Genomic DNA, 21,330 nt, shown 5'->3' on the forward strand with positions numbered 1-21,330 from the left:
GACTAGGGCAATCTCCTGTGTGATACACCAATGAAAATTAAATGCAAATTACAACGGGACTGAAACAAACATGCTTACCCTAAGGCAGCCCATCCTGGCAGCAAGGAGGCCAAAACTTCAGCAGACGAGAGAACAATCGACACACCACAGACAGACATACCAGCGAAATGCTGCCTCGCTCCCTTTAAAAGGGAAGTCTGGCCTTGGAGTAGCCAATCAGAATGCAGGAGCCTGCTCATTGCCACCCAGATTCACCATTCACAACTCTTTCTCCGTTCGCGATATTTAACAAACTTTCTCAAACACATATACAGACACCAATTGTGAACCGTCCATTTTCCAGAATAGAAAGGACATATTTCTAATAATAATAATACTTTATTAACGGTAAAACCATATTACATAACAGTAGAGAAGAATAAACAAAACAAAACACACTAAAAAGAAAGTTCAGTGGAGTATAAGTAGAAAAATATGTACAGATATATACACTGGTTATATTACAAGTAATCACAGGACAGTAATATTCAATTCTGGAGATTATGTAAGTGATTTCTCAATTTTGACAATGAGCAGTTAAATATATCAATATCCAGTTTGTTTAGAGATCTTGACATTTGTTCAATTGGCTCACTGAATGCGTAATTAGTTCTATGCCAATTTGTAGGCAAAGTATTTTTGAACCTTGTGCGTCTGTCTGGTACATGTACGTTAATTTTTGCAAGGAGTTGTGGACAATTCACCAAGGAATGAAGCATTTTAAAAATGAAGAGTGTATCCAATAATTCACGGCGTTGTGACAGGCTATGCATATTTAAGGACTGTTGTAAGGATGTATAATCAACATTATCATATGAGAATCCTGCTCTAAATGAATATAAACGAAGAAATTTATGTCGTACTGAATCTAATCTATGGATAGAGGTCTGATGAAAAGGGTTCTAAACAGGTGTACAGTATTCTAGTATAGGGCGTACCATAGACACATACAGCAATCGATAGGTAGCTAAGTTTGAAAATTCTCTAGAATATCTAGTAATGCAACCCAATCTTTGAAATGCTTTCTTACAAATATTTTCAATATGTTCATTAAATGATAGGTTATAACTGAATAAAACACCAAGGTCATTAACTTGTGAAACAGGAGTTAGAATGTTGTTATTACTAAATTTGTACTGAAATGATAGTTTCTTCTTGTTTTTAAGAAACAATATTATTTTACATTTCTCATGATTAAGTTTCAACCCATTTTGAATGCAATACTTTTCCAGATGATGTAAATCTTCTTGAAGTTTTAAACAATCAAGTGGACATAAAAATGTTTGCATTGTCAGCAAACAAAAGCAATTCAGAATTCTTAAGTATATTTTTAATGTCATTCATGTAGAGAGTAAAAAGTAAGGGCGCAAGGTGAGACCCTTGAGGAACTCCACTGGTAACAATAATAGGTGCAGAAAAATGATTCCTTATTTTAACAATCTGCAGGCGATTTTTAAGATACGCTTCAAACCATGAGAGGAGAGGCCCATTAATTCTGTAACCTGTTAGTTTTTGCAGCAAGATATTGTGGTCGATAGTGTCAAAAGCCTTTGAGAAGTCTGTATAAATGCAGTCCACTTGGGAGGGGTTCTCTATTGCATCCAAGAGGAACTGATAGAATAAAAGAAGAATGCTACAGGTTGACCGTCCTGAAAAGAATCCCTGTACATCATCAATGATGATGTTTCTAAAGAGAGGTGTGCTTTTGTCAAGAATTATTGAGTCAAAAATTTTGGAAATATTAGAAGAAATTATAACTGGTCTATATTGTTTTATGTCAGTTTTATCACCATTTTTGAAAACTGGACTAACAAATCCTTTCTTCCATTCCACTGGAAAAACGAATTGGTTTAATGATAAGTTGAACAGATAAAAGAGTGCTTCACATAAAATAAATGAGCAGTACTTGAGCAAGTACGTTGAAACACCATCAGGTCCAACAGTTTTCTTTAATTCCAGAAATATCAGTTTGTTGTAAATTTCTGCCTTACTAATGTTTATAACTGATAGATTGACAGAGAAAGGATAATCATATGACATACTACTACTATTCTGATAAGAAGAATAAACGGATAAAAAGTGGTTAGCAAAAAGACTGACAATATTTTCTCCAGTATCTGCTGTAATTTCATTAAGATGCATTGTTGAAGGAATATTATTACATGACCTTTTAGAACTTAGATATTGCCAGAATTTCTGTGGATTGGAAGTAATACTTTGTTCACAGTTGGAGACATACATTGTAGAGCAAGATTTAGATTCAGACTTACATTCATTTCTTAATTTCGAGAAATGCTGATAATCACTATTGAGACCTGATATTTTGTATCGCTTGTGTGCTTTCTTCTTTTCAATAATCAGGGACTTCAATTTATGATTAAACCACTTTGGGAATTTGGGAGTCTTAAAATTCCGTATAGGGATGTAAAGTTTCATGCCATAATGTAGTACTGAATAGAAGAATTCTGATGCTTTATCAATTGATACATTTTGAAACATCTCTAGAACCTTAACTGACAAAGGCCGACACACCCAGTTCTAAAAGTTTGCGTAACAACCTTTCTGAACTGTTCCAGTAAATATAGAACAATAATCTAGTAGTTACAAATAAAATATGCTATAACAATATTTTACACTGTACAGGTTAGGTAGCTAAATGGAATACGAATAAAATATTCTAGCACAACACTCCAGATCATACAGAAAGCATTACTTAAAAAGATGTATAAAATCTTCTACAAACACTTTCCACCTCCAAGAGATTCTACACATGTCTCAGCATACATCCATGTTTCATCTAACTACACTATCTAATAAAAAATTTCCTTCATAACGCCCCTTAAAAGCCGGCAGCACCACATCACAATATCACTTCTCTCCGTCAATACTCGCCGGCTGTTAAATTTCCCAGTTCCTTTACCACAACATTCAGTGAAGTCTTGCTTCCCTTAAATAGCTTGGTGATTTCCAACAAAAGAGTAGCGTTACAAAAATGTTGCAAAGTTTGGGCTGGGAAGACTTGGGAGAAAGAAGACAAGCTGCTCAACTAAGAGGTATGTTATACCAATATAAATGGTCCGTTACTGGACATTATAAATTTTCCAGCTAACTCATTCCTGGTTGCCAGCGTTTCACCCCAGTGTGCTAAGTTGGGCTCATCAGTTGGTAAATAGCACACCCACCAAGACGCATGGCTAGTGCATACCATGGATATCACTGCATAGGCTACTTGGAGCCGGAGCCACCAGTAGTGCTAATGCCCTATGACAGACCTCTCCACGTTACATCCCCTCGGCCTGCGACTGGCGTGCTCAAGGTTCCGCCCACTCTTCCCCACCCGACTCACACCCCCCCTCTGTGAACACATCCCTACAATACAAGAAACAGCAGTAAAGCAACTTTCCAGATCGCCTCACACAGCCGATAGTTGACTCTTTCTACTTGTCCTGGGGATAAGCTTGTTTTGTCTTTCTCCAAACTTGTTTTATTGTTTGTTACAACACTTACACATTTCTCCTCTTGTTTCAGACTTCAACACGCATAAATTTGCTTTCCATATCACACCTAAGGCCTAGTTGGACTCCCCATTCTGTCTTCATAGAAGATATACAAGTATACATGATATAATTCCTGCTGAATTTATTATCTTGCATTATCTTCGAGATTGCATAACTATTTTCAGCTACTACTGTTGGTCAAATGTCATTTAACAAGTACAACATGGATGTGTTATGGTTCAGCTTATCATTTCTCTGACACTCGATTTATTATTCCACGATAATTTTTTTAACAATTAAAAGTTTAATTAATCCACGCTTCATACACTTATGTATTTTATAACGTTATAACTGTTGTAAACCATTGGTGCTCTTTATGACTGGTTTCTCAATCATACAATCACTTCTTTGTAATTTTATAATGCTGTAAGCTAAAAAAGTGTTTTAAGCCTGCTACACATCTATATATATATATAAAGAGTTTTGTCTGTACATTGCTCAGAATTTGAAAAGAATGGTATTTCTGTATCGGTCATGTCCACAGCAACAAGGAAATGCACTTTTTATTTTTCCGTAATCTCTGTCTGTCTGTCTGTCTGTCTGTCTGTCTGTCTGTCTGTCTGTCTGTCTGTCTGTCTGTCTGTCTGTCTGTCTGTCTGTCTGTCTGTCTGTCTGTCTGTCTGTCTGTACATGCATCACTAGAAAATGGCTAAAGAGAATTTAATAAAAATCAGTATGCAAAGTTCGGGAATTAGTCACTACAATCTAAGCCATAAATAATTTTATTCACGCTGATAGAAATGGTAGTTTAGGGGAAGGCCTAAAATTCAATTTTCAGATATTTATGTTATTAGTGGTCCTATCTTAATAAAAATTGGTACGCAAAGTCAGAGAATAAGTCACTACAATCTAGGCTATAAATAATTTTATACATGCTGAGTTAAATGGTAGTTTAAGGGAAAGCCTAAAATTTAATTCTTAAATATTTACGTCATTAGTGGTCCTATCTCATTGAAAAGTGGTATACAAAGTCGGAGAATGAGCGACTACAATCTAGGCTATAAATCATTTTATTCACGTTGAATGAAATGGTAGTTTAGGGGAAGGCCTAAAATGTAATTCTCAAATATTTATATTATTAGTGGTCCTATCGATAAATACTCATAACCAACGTTATATAGAATTAAATTTCTGACTTTTTATGTCTTATACATTTTTACCGTTCCGGCTATGATAACACAGATATTCATGAATTTGTAATTTTGTTGCTAAGTCCATATCGACGCTGAGCCACGAGAAAATGGGTTAACAGGATTACTGAAAATCAGTATATAGATTCCGGGAATAAGAAACTACAGTCTAAGATACAAACAATTTTATTCACCCTGGATGAAATTGTAGTTTAGGGGAAGGCACCTAAAATTTAATTTTTAAATACCTATGTTTTTGGTCTTATCGAAAAGTACTACATAACAAAAGTTACAGAGAATACAATTTCCTATCATTTATGTTTTATTCAGTTTTACTGTACTGACTATGATGAGTAGTATTTCGGAGTCGGAAGAAAACTAAATGTAAAGGCCTACAATATCGAAAGCGCATAACATTGATCAACAATAACATTACCGGTACATTGACCATTGTTTGTTGTGATGTTATTTGTCTCTTATGCTGCCTCTCAACTCCGATAGATGGTATTACTGCTGTGTACCGTGTATAATAGCCTGGCTGAATATTGGCGGGAAATAGTTGGGGAGTTAGAAAACTTTCTTCCTTAGCATGCCATTCTTCTGGTTCATACATTTTCTGATATAGCTGGTACATAACACACTGGTTCTTCATAGTATTCCACTTATTCGATCCCTACTCTGACGCGCTGTTTTGAATGAGCAGTGTGCATACTTAAGGCAGAGGCTCAGTAGTAGTAGTAGTAGTAGTAGTAGTAGTAGTAGTATGGCCTGGTCTAGAATAACATTTTAGGCCTACTCCAAATAATAGCCCCACAATTCAATAAATAACTCAAAATTCAACCCTGAAAAGAGCCGTTTCTTAAGAAAAGCGTCTTCTTCTTCACTTTCATTAAATTCTACATTCTTTTTATTCCAAATTATCAGTGAAGAGGGGGTTTCTCCTCTGGTTTGGAGGAAAAATTTGCCTCCAAGTCAGATTTCTCCACCGCCAATGTAGTGAATTGATATTTTCTGACTCATCGGGTACTCTTAGGAAACAGATTAGTAAAAGGCCAAAAAACGACGAAGAGTGTTCACGAATCCCGTCTGTCTGCGGTTTGGTCATTTCAGCTCTGGAACTTTGTACTGTTAGATCGGAAGTGTAGTCCTGTTCATTAAAAGTGAGAAAATGTGTGGTGTTTCATTTGATCGAGTATTTCATATGAAAGCATTGCTTTTAATTGCGCCATTCCTATGGACGTCATTGTAATGTATGTTCATTTCAGTTGCAAAAAACCACTAAGACAGACTTTCTGAGGATGTAAAAGGGCAGGTGGAGCACGAGTGTCTGCCATTATAATGAAAACTCCCCAACCTGATTGGGACTGATGGTATGCAAGCGGGTCTACCATTACAGCGAAAATTCCGTAACACAGTCTTCATGTGAGAAAAGATGTTTCATGACTTCCCTGTCTCATTTCTAGGCTAATGTTAAGAGCTATGCAATTTAATACAATCTTGCTCACAACGTGTACAGTACACTAGAATTCCATATACAATGTAGAATTCCATAGCGAAGCACGGGTACATCAGCTAGTATTGTAATATGTCAAACTTTAGATATGAAGAGACTGTCTTAGGTTCAATGCTGGCTCAGGGCCCTGACCTAATATTTGGGTATTAATGGCTGATGACGCTCACGATGTTGAGCGAAACATGTCCCATAATTAATATGGTGTAATAATTATACCCTAATTGTAAAGCGTATATTGTATTGAATAGATGGATACTAATAAAATTGTATATAACTTTTATTATACTTTATCGTCGCCATAAGACCTATCTGTGTCGGTGCGACGTAAAGCCCCTAGCAAAAAAAAAAAAAAATTATACTTTATAGCGTCGGCAGTTCTCTGTACTAAAGGAAGCAAAGTAGCACTGTTCTCCTTTTCTTTCTCAAAGTACTTGCGCACATTGGACACAATTTTATGGGCCTGGCTTCTCAAGGACATGCTTTGTCCCACACATTGCGATTTCTTGCTACTTGTCTTTCCCGTACTACACTGAAACATGGTAAACACTAAGAACTAAGTACACTAATACACAGATGAAAATAAAACTACAGATATTTTTTATAATCTGAACAATTAAACCTATGTTGTACTAACTATGCTATGCTAAACTGTAAACTACACTGTACTGTACTATACTGTAATAGAGAGATAAAGACTAATATGAAAAACACACTAATTACTGAATGAAAATGCAAAAGATCGTGAACCATACTGAATACCATACACACTGAGCGAGATAGATTAACCGTGTGGTGAATGTAAATATTAGAATTGACAACTAGGTTTTGAGATCGCACTCTGCCGATATAAATCTATATGAATGGCAGCTTGGGATTGGTTGGATGTCTATGTTTCAGTGCATAACCACCAGGCAGAGCCAAAATCTGCCAAAACATCAATTTAGAAGTAAAGCCGCGCAGAGTATAGTTAAGTTACATTATTATAAATAGATTTAATTTAAGTTGAAATTGCTGCAAAATGAAAAGGAAATATTATACAGTCGAACCTGCCCTAACGGACACGTTTATTCAGCGGACACCTCTCTGTACAGATATTTCTCAACGGAACCGATTTTATTTTACATAAGACACATGTTAAATAAGCCTCATTTAAGTGGAAACCTTGAATTCTGGACAGCGGACACAGCTATTAGTCTTGTCCAGTTGTCTTAATCAGACACTTTACGTGTTCCAGGACACTTTCTTTACTCACGGCTATGTCATTCTTTCTTGTAATATTATTCTGCAGACATATGCAAATTCCTTTTCAATGTTTATACTATTTCGAATCCAAGAAAAAAAGAGATGAAATGAACATGGGAATGCTGAAGTAGCCGTGAAGTTGATTGTTCTATACAGGGCTCTTTCCAAACCTTTCATTAGGGTCGTCTTGTGTTCTAATTAGTGTACATTATGAGAATTCTAGTTGCCTGGGAATGCTACCAGTGAGTGCTTACTCACTAGTTACCATATTTTCACTGATAAGGTCGAGGTCAGGTAGTTCAGTTAAACTTGACAAGGAAGAGACTTTTATGTGCTGATTATTAAGGCAGAAATGCCATAACATTTCAATAGCCCAGTAAACATGGGTCAAAAGGATGAGCGTGTGTAAATCTCAAGACAAGAAAAATGTAGTGCAAAATGACTTTCAGTGAGAAAAGCTCCCTGAAAAATTAAATTGCATGAAAGCCATTTTTTAAAAATAAACATAGTGTTTTAAGTGAGTGGCAGGAAAATAGGAATTAAGGAATGTAATGAAAGAGGGAGTCAATTTTTGCAGAAGTGAACATTATGATATATAATTGGTTTAAATGTGTTTGAGGAAAGAAACTGCAAGTGAGTGGACCTGAAATTTGAGGTTAAGCTGAAATGATTACTTCATGAAGCTGTAATGAATGTAAAGGCTGCAAAATTACTTGTAATATCTCCCAGCCAAATGTTTAGTTAGAAATCATTTAGAATAATCAAACTAAAGATGTTTTTTTTTGTTTTATTGCTATTGGCTTTACGTCGCACCGACACAGATATGTCTTATAGCGACGATGGTACAGGAAAGGGCTGGGAGTGGGAAGGAAGCAACCGTGGCCCCAGCATTTCCCCGGTGTGAAAATAGGAAACCACAGAAAACCATCTTCAGGGCTGCCGACAGTGGGGTTTGAACCCACTATCTCCCGAATACTGGATACTGGCCGCACTTAAGCTACTGCAGCTATCAAGCTCGGTAAATGAAAGATGTATATTTCAGGTGGATGTTTTTTTCTCTTAAAACGTTTGCTTAATTTTTACAACCTTGTTTTAGCGGACATTTTTCCATGGAACCAACAGTGTCCACAGAAAAGAGATCTGACTGTATCTACTGGAAAGGGAGCAAACTAACTTTTTGTATTGATGGTCATTATATAATGATGATAATTTTTCATGAAATAACACAAACTCTTACTATTGTTTTTTGTGATGGTAACTGCATTTCCTCTTTGAAACACTTTCAACTTGGCCATCTTGATTCGACCAAAGAAATGTGTTTATGATTATCAAAGTTGTGAATTGAAACAAACTAAGAAGTAAGTTGCTATGTTTTGCTTCTTGACCTGCTTTGTATTCAGCATATATATATTTTAAAGACTTATTACATAATAATAATATTACATCATAATAGCCACCATTGCCATCATCATTATCCATTTCCGTCGTCGAGCTCCAGCCAGATTGGAATGTATGTGGGACCTTTCCATCTTCCTCCATCAAACCAACATTGTTCCTCGTTACCTGTGTTCCAATTCAGGTTTCTCTAATTATAATATTCTTGATCTTGTCAACCAGCTTAGCCTGGGTTTGTCTTTTATCCTTTCTCCATCTATCTAGGTCTCCATCATCTGCTTTGACATCCTTCCAATTTCCTTCCTCTTAATATGTCCACACCATCTAAGTATATCCCTCTCCATTCTGTTTTCAAGCTTTCCTATTCCGATCTCTTCCTGTCGTACTCATTGTTTACTCTGTCCTTTCTTGTCTTTCCTATCATACTATGTACGACAACAAGGCATACTGAAACTTGTACGACAATGGGAGAAATGTGTTGAGAAACTTGGTGATTATGTAGAAAAGTATGTAAAAAATATAAGTTCATCTGCATTTTGTTTGGTTTTCGTACATATTAAACTTCTTGGGAAAAAAATAGTGCATTACTTTCCAATCTGCCCTAATAGAAATTCTATTTCATTGGCCTGAATTTTATTCTCCTGTCTTTTTGTCATTGTCTAGGTCCCCACTGTGTATTTCAGTATTAGGCAGTAGTACATCTTATACATCGCCTCTTTACACTTCATTCATACCTCCTTCCTCCACACCAGTTTCTCACAATCTCGTAGAATGTGTTTCCCTGTTTAATCTTTGTACTGATCTCTACAGTTAGCCCTGAATACTGCATTAGCTCGCTGCGTAAGTACTTGAAGTTCTCCACAATTTCAAGGATTTGTTCCTTTATTTTTATAATAACTTTCCCTTCCCCTCTAGTCAGCAAAATTGTCTTACTCTTTTCCAAGCTGATTTTCATTCCATAATTTTCAGTAATCTCATTCAACATGTCAAGTTGCCCTTGTACTCCCTCACTGTTTGCTCCCCACACCACAATATCATCTACAAACAGAATTACCTTCAATCCCTGTGCCCATATTCTACCTTTGTCTCCTTCACAGTTTCTATTATGAATAACTGTGTTGACATATTCTATCATTTACACTGACTGACAGAGCAAATGCAACACCAAGAAGGAGTGGTCAGAACTTTATGCCAATTGCAGGGTAGACTGACGTCACTGAAGTATGCTCATGATGTGAAATGCGCCGCTGTGCTGCGCACGTAGCGAACAATAAATGGGACACGGCGTTGGCGAATGGCCCACTTCGTACCGTGATTTCTCAGCCGACAGTCATTGTAGAACGTGTTGTCGTGTGCCACAGGACACGTGTATAGCTAAGAATGCCAGGCCACCGTCAACGGAGGCATTTCCAGCAGACAGACGACTTTACGAGGGGTATGGTGATCGGGCTGAGAAGGGCAGGTTGGTCGCTTCGTCAAATCGCAGCCGATACCCATAGGGATGTGTCCACGGAGCAGCGCCTGTGGCGAAGATGTTTGGCGCAGGAACATGTGGCACGTGCGAGGGGTCCAGGCGCAGCCCGAGTGATGTCAGCACGCGAGGATCGGCGCATCCGCCGCCAAGCGGTGGCAGCCCCGCACGCCACGTCAACCGCCATTCTTCAGCATGTGCAAGACACCCTGGCTGTTCCAATATCGACCAGAACAATTTCCCGTCGATTGGTTGAAGGAGGCCTGCACTCCCGGCGTCCGCTCAGAAGACTACCATTGACTCCACAGCATAGACGTGCACGCCTGGCATGGTGCCGGGCTAGAGCGACTTGGATGAGGGAATGGCGGAACGTCGTGTTCTCCGATGAGTCACGCTTCTGTTCTGTCAGTGATAGTCACCGCAGACGAGCGTGGCGTCGGCGTGGAGAAAGGTCAAATCCGGCAGTAACTGTGGAGCGCCCTACCGCTAGACAACGCGGCATCATGGTTTGGGGCGCTATTGCGTATGATTCCACGTCACCTCTAGTGCATATTCAAGGCACGTTAAATGCCTACCGCTACGTGCAGCATGTGCTGCGGCCGGTGGCACTCCTGTACCTTCAGGGGCTGCCCAATGCTCTGTTTCAGCAGGATAATGCCCGCCCACACACTGCTCGCATCTCCCAACAGGCTCTACGAGGTGTACAGATGCTTCCGTGGCCAGCGTACTCTCCGGATCTCTCGCCAATCGAACACGTGTGGGATCTCATTGGACGCCATTTGCAAACTCTGCCCCAGCCTCGTACGGACGACCAACTGTGGCAAATGGTTGACAGAGAATGGAGAACCATCCCTCAGGACACCATCCGCACTCTTATTGACTCTGTACCTCGACGTGTTTCTGCGTGCATCGCCGCTCGCGGTGGTCCTACATCCTACTGAGTCGATGCCGTGCGCATTGTGTAACCTGCATATCGGTTTGAAATAAACATCAATTATTCATCCGTGCCGTCTCTGTTTTTTCCCCAACTTTCATCCCTTTCGAACCACTCCTTCTTGGTGTTGCATTTGCTCTGTCAGTCAGTGTATTTTTCAAATCCTTTCCACTGTATTACTTTCTATACCTTTGCTCTTGGTACATTATTATAAGTCTTTCTAAATCAAGTAATGACATGACCAATTCTCTTCTGTATTCCCAATATTTTTCAATTAACTTCCTCATACTGAAGATAGGGTGTGGTGTTGATGTTGCATTTTAAAAGCTATATTGCTCTTCTTGTAAATGTCTTTCCACCTTTCTTCTCATGCTCTCTTCCTGTACCCTTCCAACTATTTTTGTTACCTATGATATGAGAGTGATTCCTCAATAATAATTATCACATCTTCTTGTCCCAGTTCTTAAATGTAGACAGTATTACTCCTTTATTTCAGTCATTTGGTACCAATTTTTCTTTTCATCTAAATAGCCTATACAGCAATTGTAGACCAATGGGTCCTGCTTCTTTCATCATTTTCACACAAAATGTAGTTAGTCCTGCTAGTTTTCCCACTTTCATTCATTTCCACCTTGTTTATTGTTATTTCACTCTCTGATTCTGTCTCCTCATGCTCTACCTCTACCCTAGTGCCAATGCACTATGAGAGACTTAGTCTCATTTTCAAAAATTGATGCCTGCCTGGCCATCAGGTGATAGGGATCTTCATTCCCATAGTGATTGGCACTGCCGGTGGCTCCAAGTAGCCTACATAGTGGCCTCCACGGTATACACTAGCAATGTATCTTGGTAGGTGTGCTATTTACCAACTGATGAGCCCAACTTAAGCACACTGGGGTGAAACGCTAGCAACCAGGAATGCGTTAGCTGGAAAATTTATAATGTCCAATAACGGACCAAATATATTGGTATTATAAATTTACTCATTCGGGACAAATATTTGAGGTTCCTTATGGGAATTAACATCTACATCATATCATTATGATACATAGGTTCACCACTCTCAGATGCATTTTTTTAAATGTACTGCCAGGTTATACTTAGGCTGGGGCTGATGACCTCGATGATGTTAGGCCCCTTTAAACAACAAGCATCATCATCATATACTTAGGCTCTTTACAGGTGCCACTAACTTGGATTGCAGGCGATGCATGATTGCTTTCAGTGTTGTTTCCTCCACTGAAGTACCATTAACTCACCTGGAGGGGCTCCTCCTCCCAAAGCTGTTGGCCAATTTAAGAACCCGAGTTATTTAGCACTAGTCAACTTTTGACACTGCAATATCAAATACCTGGCAAGGTAATCAATGCTCTTGGCTAGTCACTTGCTTTAGGGTGCATATGATCCAAAAACATAGAATGGACTGGAGATGTATAGGAAGACCTAAATGCTTAATTTACCTTTTTAAAATATGTTACTTTTTTAGGAAAACATGCATAAATTCTATAAAAACTATGTAGATTTTTAAAAATAGACTCGCAATTTTACATCTCAGGTGAAATAATCATAATCCTTAGACCAGAATATCTGATGATTCAGGTAGAGATTTTGGATAAACATTATTTCAAAATCACTTTGAATTACTGGGGATGTGAAGGTTATGGAAAGATCAAAATACAGTAGAAGTCCACTATAGCGAGCACGGGATATAATGAGAACTCAGTTATAACGTCAGATTTTTTCTGGCCCTTCAAAATTCCTATATTAAACTGTGTATTATCCTTCAGTTAAAGTAAGAGCCCTATCACTGAAGCATCCGTTATTACGAGCAATTAAGCGTGCACGATTTTTTCCGTTACCAATATTTATGCACCTAGCCATTATATTGTATGTGATCGATCATCTTTGGTATTGTTTCCTCGCTATATCCACTAGCAAGCTCTCTCATCGACATTTGAAGGCAATGCCAGAGTTGATTAGTAAAACCCATTGACTGCTGTGCCATAAAGAAAAATGAAAATGAAAGAGAACATGTTTTTGTAATCATCATCATCATCAATGTCCCACTCCAGTCACCTGGGTGTGGTTAACAAGCCTCCTCCACTCCTTTCTGTTCTTCCACTTTTCCTGCTCCATTACTTTCGCCACATCTAGTCAAGCTTCTCTAATGTCCTTCCAAATCTGATCCATCCACCTACTTCTCGGTCTTCCAACTGGTTTCTTTCCCTTAACTTCTCTTTCTAATTCCCTTCTTGCTACCCATTCCTTTCCCATTCTTTTTACATGTTGGTTCATGAGGAGCCAGTATGGATCTGGAAAGAAATTTTCTTGTGAGGCACAACTGGTGGGATTTCAGCAGCACATATCAGATCAGTTGGATTCAGGAGGTCAGTTAGATTGCATAGCCATAGATCTTTCCAAAGCCTTTGATAGAGTGGAACATGGAATATTATTAAGGAAATTGGAGGGAATAGGATTGGACGTAAGGGTTACACGTTGGATAAAAACGTTTCTAAATTCAAGGGTTCAGAGAGTCAAAGTAGGAAATAATGTATCTCAGGAAGAGAAAGTTTGGAAGGGAATTGCACAGGGTAGTATAATCGGTCCATTACTTTTCTTAATATACGCAAATGATTTAGGGAACAATATAACATCAAAAATAAGATTGTATGCAGATGACATAATTGTTTATAGGGAAATAAACAACATTGAGGATTGTTCAGAATTACAAAGGGACCTTGAAAGTATCCATCAATGAGTTGAAGAAAATAATATGAGGGTTAATGGAGGCAAATCAACTGTTACAACTTTTACAAACAGGAGCTGTAAAACTGAATTTGAATATACTTTGGATGAGGTAGTTATCCCAAAAGATGGCAAGTGCAAATACTTAGGTGTGAGATTTGAAAGTAATTTGCACTGGAAGGGTCATGTTGATGACATTGTTGGAAAAGCATACAGATCGTTACATGTCATAATGAGGCTACTTAAAGGATGCAACAAAGAATTAAAAGAAAAAAAAGTTACTTGAGTATGGTTCGTCCATTATTGGAATATGCAAACAGTGTTTGGGATCCTCACCAAGAATACCTAATAAAAGAAATAGATAGTGTGCAGAGGAAAGCAGCAAGATTTGTAACAGGGGATTTCAGGAGAAAGAGTAGTTTATCAGAAATGTTAAAGGAACTTGGGTGGGAAACTTTAAGTAAGAGAAGGGAGAAAACTAGACTTATAGGATTATATAGAGCCTATACAAGAGAAGAAGCATGGGGAGATATCCGTGAGAGGCTTCAGTTGGAAAATAATTATATCGGCAGGACTGACCACAAATATAAAATTAGAAAGAATTTTAGCAGAAGCGACTGGGGTAAATTTTCATTCATTGGGAAGGGTGTGAAGGAGTGGAACAGTTTACAGGGGTAGTGTTTGATCCTTTTCCAAAATCTGTACAGATATTCAAGAAGAGAATAAACAGCAACAGAGAAAATAAATGAAGTGTTAGAGGGCATTCGACCAGTGCAGGTTATTGTAAATAAAAAAATGTGTGTGAATAAATTAATTCCATCCCCTGGTCTCAGGAGTTTGGACAGCCAAAGTAGGGGACTGCCTGTAGGGGTGAAGTACAGTGGGGACTTCGAGGGCCCTGGGACCGCTACGGTAGCTGTGAAGGCCCTTCAGGAACTCTGAAAAGTGGTGGCAAAAGGGGCTCTGGCTAAGATGCAGCAGGTTGTTATGCTACTTAGGTTCCAGAACAGATAAAAAAAAAAAAAAAAAAAAAAAAAAAGTAAATAAGTAAATAAATGCAATGTAAATATTAATGTTATACCAGTTGTATAGTATCATTTGAAGTAATTCCACATACTGTATATCAGTTGACTATATTTGTAAGTAGTACAGGAGATATTATAAGTAGAATTTTGTAAACAATATAAATTTATTAAGGATGAGCTGTATGTTTAATAGAAAACATTGTTAGCGTAAATTGTATAATATTGTATTATAGGAAAATTTTCTTCTCTTGTTAATTTAATATTTAGTGCTTGACAATAATGTATTTTAGTGTACCATTTGCCACCGAGATAGACACCTCCTTTGCAAATAAAGAGATTTTGATTTGATTTGATTTGATTTGATTTGATTTGATTTGATTTGATTTGATTTGATTTGATTTGATTTGATTTGATTTGATGTCCGAACCATCTCAGTCTTGCTTTCTGTGTGTTCTATACTAATGGTTCTATATTTAGCTCTTCTCTGATTTTAATATTTTGGATTCTATCTCTTCTTGTCTTTTTAACCGATGTTCTTAAAAATTTCATTTCTACTGCTTGGATCTTACTATCTTGTCTCTTATTAGTTACCAGCATTTCTAGTCCATATGTTACAATTGGTATGAAATACTGTTTTCATAATAAAGGCGTAAATAACGTATCTGATAGCAGTTGTTAACTCATTAAAATAAAGGCTGAAGTAAACAATCACTTAATTTCAATGCTAAATACTGCAATTAAGTAAAATTGGGATACACCTCAAGATATGGCAGAGTGCATCATTTATTTCAGAGCTTAGTTTATATTTTCTCATGTCTGGTTACATTTCATGTACATTTATTGCGAGAAGGTTATAATTTCTCTACTGGTGCTTGAAATATGTTTTTATGATACATATAGTACAGTTAAGTTAGGTTAGGTGACTGCTTGAATAAGAAAACTGAAATGTTAGCCACAAAAAGCGAACGATCATCTTCGGAACGGTACAGTTTTCTCGCTATGTGCACTTGCCAGCTCTCTTGTCGACATTCAGAGGCAATGTTGGAGTCGATTAGTAATACCTGTCAACTGCCATTCCGTAAATAAAATCAGAAATGAAAGAGAACACGTTTTTGTACTTTACAAGACAAATGCACCTTTGTTGGAATATACCAAGTATGATCCATTGGAAACTAATCACCATTTTAAGAACTCTTCAGTCACTTTGCGACATTGTATTCAATAAATAGTCATGATTAAAATTACAGCATTCATGTAGTCTAGTAAATGTATTGAACAGGTGGAAACCCTTTATCCTTATTCAACATTGTAAATTTTGATTCAATACAGACCATAATGAAATTCTTAACACCAAAGCACTTGTTAACTCGTTAGAAATAAAGGCTGAATAAACAATCATTTAATTTTAATATTATATACTGAAATTAAGTAAGAATGTAATACACATCAAGATATGGCAGAGTACATCACTGATTTTGGAAGATAGTTAATATTTTCTTGCATCTAATTAAATTCCAGAAAGGCTATTCCCATGTAAATTTGTAGCAAGGAGGTTCTCTTTTCTTCACATGCACTTGAGCTATGTTTTCATGATACATATACAGTTAGGTTAGGTGACGCTGTTTGAAGAAGAAATTTGAAGCGTTTGCCACAGAGGCCTCTGGAGTGATACTAAAAAAATTTTTCAGAATGAAATTAAACGCAAACCTTTATGTACTGTAGTATCGGATTTTGAAAAATAACAGACGAGTAAACCTACGAGTGAATATTATCCACAAAAATGCAAGTTTTGAACAAACTTATTGCAGTTTCATACCAATTTTAATGTGTATGGGGTTTTTCCCAACTTTTATGAAAATTTGGACATAACAACAATCCGCTATAGCGAGTATATTTTTCACTGTTACGAATTCTCACTATAACGGACTTGTACTGTAGTTGCTTTACATATTTGAAATTAGTATTGAGTTTAGCAGAAAAATGTACATAATAAACTCTGAGATATCTCATTTTGTTCCATCAACAGTGGAATATGCGAGCCCAAGTTCCAATAGCCAAGCAATGAGAAAAGTATGTAAGGTGATCTCAGTGGCACTCACCAGCTAACAAATTACTTGCTGTTTTATTTGAGAGAAAAGAAATATCACTAGCCTGGCAGTGACAGGCATATAGTACTATTATGTAATAGAATACTATTGCATATTCTCCAAGTTATGAAACAAGAAGCCTTCTCACTGTTTTTTATTGGTAGTGCATAGATCGGCTGTGGCCATCGATCATCTGTTGTCAGTTTTGCAGTCTGTAATTGTTTTACTGGAACAATGCTTCCCTTGTTGGTGGGGTGTCTCTTTTTGAGTTGCAGCCCAAACAATTGTCATGACTTTGCAGCACAATGCAGCTTAGATATACTCTCACCTTCCTTCTGGAAATGGTTCTAAGAGCATTCCTTAGGAATGATCTTCCTTACATGTGAAGAATGATGGTTGGTTTACATTAACACATTTTGAATTGGGTTTGTAGGTCCATGGTAACAATCCTGTTGAATATGACTTCCTCATTATCTCCACTATACATTAAACCATTGTCTCAATAAGATGATGAGATCAGTCTGTATTAATGGCTTTTAAGCACCTTTGAGGAAGACTGATACAACTGTATACATACTACTGTACTTTACAAGACAAATGCACCTTTTTTGGAATATACCAATTATGATCCATTGGAAACTAATCACCATTTTAAGTACTCTTCAGTCACTTTGTGACATTGTATTCAATAAATAGTCATGATTAAAATTACAGCACTTATGTAGTCTAGTCTGTAGTCTAGTAAAACTGTATTCTAATAATAAATGTTCTTGCTTTTCACAGGCAACCAAACATGCTTGGAATATGAGCTGTATCCTGCCTGAAAAATTCAAACAACCTAGAAATGCTAGTGCAGTAGCAGGTGCAAAATGTCAGGTTAAAGTGTATCTTTGAACATTGTGGTCATACAATGTATTTCAACTTCTGTAATATATGTGAAACAATAAAACATTCCCTTTCATGTCTCATTTTGTGCACCTAATCCCTTTAAAATACTGTGAGTGCCAAAAAACTCTAACCATGCAAATCCTGGATGTTGACGACAAACTTTCATTTTAAAAAAAAATGAACCTTTTCCATCAGAATGGTTAATACTGTTTCCATGGAGAATATATTGATCATGTATTGAGCTCTGCTGAAACTGCCGTGCATCATGTTCATTTAGTATGGGTACAGTTTAAGTTGGATTACTCATTAGAACCAGCTTGTTTTTACTGTGTCAATTAACCTTCATGTTGCGTGTCATAACAATTATGCATTGCATTTTGTGTCCTTTATAAATGAATAATATGGATTACTCCCTTGTTTTTTTTGCATCAGTAACATCTTACAGAGCTGGCATATTAATACATACATTAAATTCCTAAACACAGACAACCTGAAGTTCAAACTTGAAAGAAGAAGAAGAAAAGAACAACCTAATAATTATAGTCTTCCTTCAATTATGAATTATGTAATGATACAAACCTGTAGCTGTAAGCTTGTGTTTGGCAGATGGTTGGGAGAATAGGAGAGAAATTATCCACCTTTCAATACAAAATTAAACGGAATAACTAAAAACAGTTATCAAAAAGGTTGCCAGCACAATTAGCCTGTAGGAGGTCAAAAAACAATGTCCTTAGTAATCCGATCCTATTCAACATGGTCAGGAAGATACTCTTGGACCTATCCAACTTAATTACACCACCTTTCATTTCATTAGGAACCCCTGGATATATGATACAGCCATATATTGGATACAGTGAAAAAATCAACAGTCAATTTCCAAGACAGTAGAACTGAACGTTGGGACCTCCATTAAAAGCTGGACATACATGCAGTGACCAGATGTGATAACCATTCATGTGAAACTTATTCAAATAAGTTTACATTAAGGAAATGTGACAAAGGTTTTATCGGCTCACATTGTATGGCACATTAAAAAAACCATTAAATTATCATTACGTTATCACATACATGAATTTATATAAAAGTTCCAGCTGTTGAAGTATAACTTTCTACATATATACATACCTGCCAAGTATTCTGGCTTTTCCATAAAATGTACGGATTTTGAGTGTGTTTTACAGTTGTACGGATGAACAACATTATTATACGGACTTTGAATACCCATGCTTATTTTTGCTTTCTGCGGTCAAATTGGATTTGTTTGACTTTCGGTAGTAGCTGGTAATACGAGGTGCAGTGTTTGAAATGTATTGATAATCACTATGCTTTTGTCATGGCTTTTGTTACCTGTTCGACCTCAACTGCTACTTCATTCACTGAGATATTCCCAAACAAGTACCAGGCTGTGATTTTGAAGAAAAGAAATCAGTGAAAAGTAGCAGGCTGTGAATTTATATATAACAACTTTTGTAACTGTTGTGCTTCATAGCAGTTGAAAGGCTTGTGTGTGGGTGTGATATTGACGGTAGTTCTGAAACTCGTGGAATTGTGTGACAAATTTGTTAGTGATTTAGTATTTGGTGTTCGTAATGAGTTAAACTACGAAACGATATTGTCAATCTTTTAGAGAGGCATATTCTGCTGAATTTCTTTGTTTTATACGATCACGGAAGGGCAAAACATTTGCTTTCTGTTCCATGTGCTCCTGTGATATAAACGTTTCTCACGGAGGAAGAACAGAATTAGTAAATCACATTAAATCTGTCAAATACATCTCCAATACAAAATTTAAAGGTGGCGGTCAGAAAATTTGTTTTTTACTCCTTCTGAACCTGACCTTGATATAGTAAGACTGGAATGCTTGTTTACTTAATTTGTAATTGAACACAATATCCCATTAGCTGCTGCCAAACATGCTGGTGCTCTGTTTAGGAAAATGTTTCCAGATTCAGAAATTGCTAAAAAATATGGCTGTGGTCGTACGAAAACCACACACATTTTGAAAGAAACGGCTACGGATTCAAGAAGTGAACTCATTGGTTATGTACAACATGAACCATTTTCTTTAGTTACAGATGAGAGTAATAACAGTAATGCTAAGCTTTACCATATTGCTATCACCTGTTTTGTGGCAAAGCGGGAAAAGATAGCTCAGTGTTATCTGTCCCAGCCTTGGTGAGTGATTCAACGGGACGTAATATTGGTAATTTGGTTATTTCACAGTTAGCGTTACAAAATACCAATTCATTCTGTTCCAGCAATGTTTCAGTCATGATTGGAAGGAAGAATGGAGTTGTTGCTGTTTCAAGGGAAGTGCAGTCATCTGTCTTCGTACTGGTTGCTCATGCTATTTGATTAACTTGGCTGCTGGTGAAAGGCGCAAGCAGTTTGCCTGTTAAAGTTGATGAACTATTAGTCGACATCTTCTGTTATTTAGAACAGAGTTGTAAGAGGAAGGAACACCGTAAGAAATTCCAAGAGCTTCACAACAAGGAAACGAAGAAGATACTGAAAAATGTTTGCACAAGATGGCTATTGTTAGGAAGGTGTCTGCCGAGGCTGTTAGAACAATGGATCCACTACTTGGTTTCTTTAAACATGAGGTGCTTGTTAATGCTCATTGTGCATCAACTACTAGCTTAACATCATTGACGATCCCAAAAGCCGAGCCTGGTAGTTCCAAAGACCCTGAAAAGAGGAAAGCTACTGAGTCGTCAGAATTGCTCGCTCCAAAAGGATTTGCATGTGTCTCAGAATCTGACACTCCTGTGCTAAAGAAGCGAAGACATTTTTTTTAATGGTTCTGTCATCAGGTTTAAATAAGTCATACTGTGCCTTCCTGTATGCTGTCATTCCTTTATTTGAGAATCTCAATTCTACACGTCAGAGTGCTTCCCCTCACATTCATAAACTACTAGAACTAATGACAAACCTGTTAAAGCAGCTGCTTTCCAGATTTGTTAAACCAAAAGTGATCAAATGTTACCTTTTATTAAAAGTTCCATACCATTCTATTGAGAATCAGAGAGAAAATGATTTAGTCATTGGCATTGAGAAAATCAGCTTGCTGAAGAAACTTAATGATAGTGATAAATCAGCATTCTTTCCATCTGCCAGGGATTACTTCTGCACAGCATGTGATTATATTACGTATTAACAAGTTCCCTATCAATGATGAAGTACTGAAACATGCAAAGTTTGCAGATGTTTCAAAAATTGAATAAGTCCAGTTTTCTTCTGCACAATTCTGTATAGAAATATTTCCATCATTGCTGCCAAGGAAGGACAGTGAGTCGGTTGAGGA

General features: G+C 37.2%; 1 protein-coding gene across 2 annotated transcripts in view; it reads left to right on the forward strand.

The window, feature by feature from the left end:
• The window catches only part of LOC136864143 (uncharacterized), a 624,111-nt gene extending 606,022 nt beyond the window's left edge, over nucleotides 1-18,089 (forward strand). For both annotated transcript variants that reach the window (XM_067140781.2, XM_067140790.2), the window contains exon 26: nucleotides 17,922-18,089. Coding sequence is in view for 1 of the 2 variants with exons in the window: in XM_067140790.2 (XP_066996891.2) it covers nucleotide 17,922 (1 nt within the window). In the remaining variant the exon portion in view is untranslated. The remainder of the gene's footprint in view (nucleotides 1-17,921) is intronic.
• Nucleotides 18,090-21,330: the final 3,241 nt, after the last annotated feature.

Source organism: Anabrus simplex, chromosome 1, assembly GCF_040414725.1.
Source record: "Anabrus simplex isolate iqAnaSimp1 chromosome 1, ASM4041472v1, whole genome shotgun sequence".
Taxonomy (NCBI): Eukaryota; Metazoa; Arthropoda; class Insecta; order Orthoptera; family Tettigoniidae; genus Anabrus; species Anabrus simplex.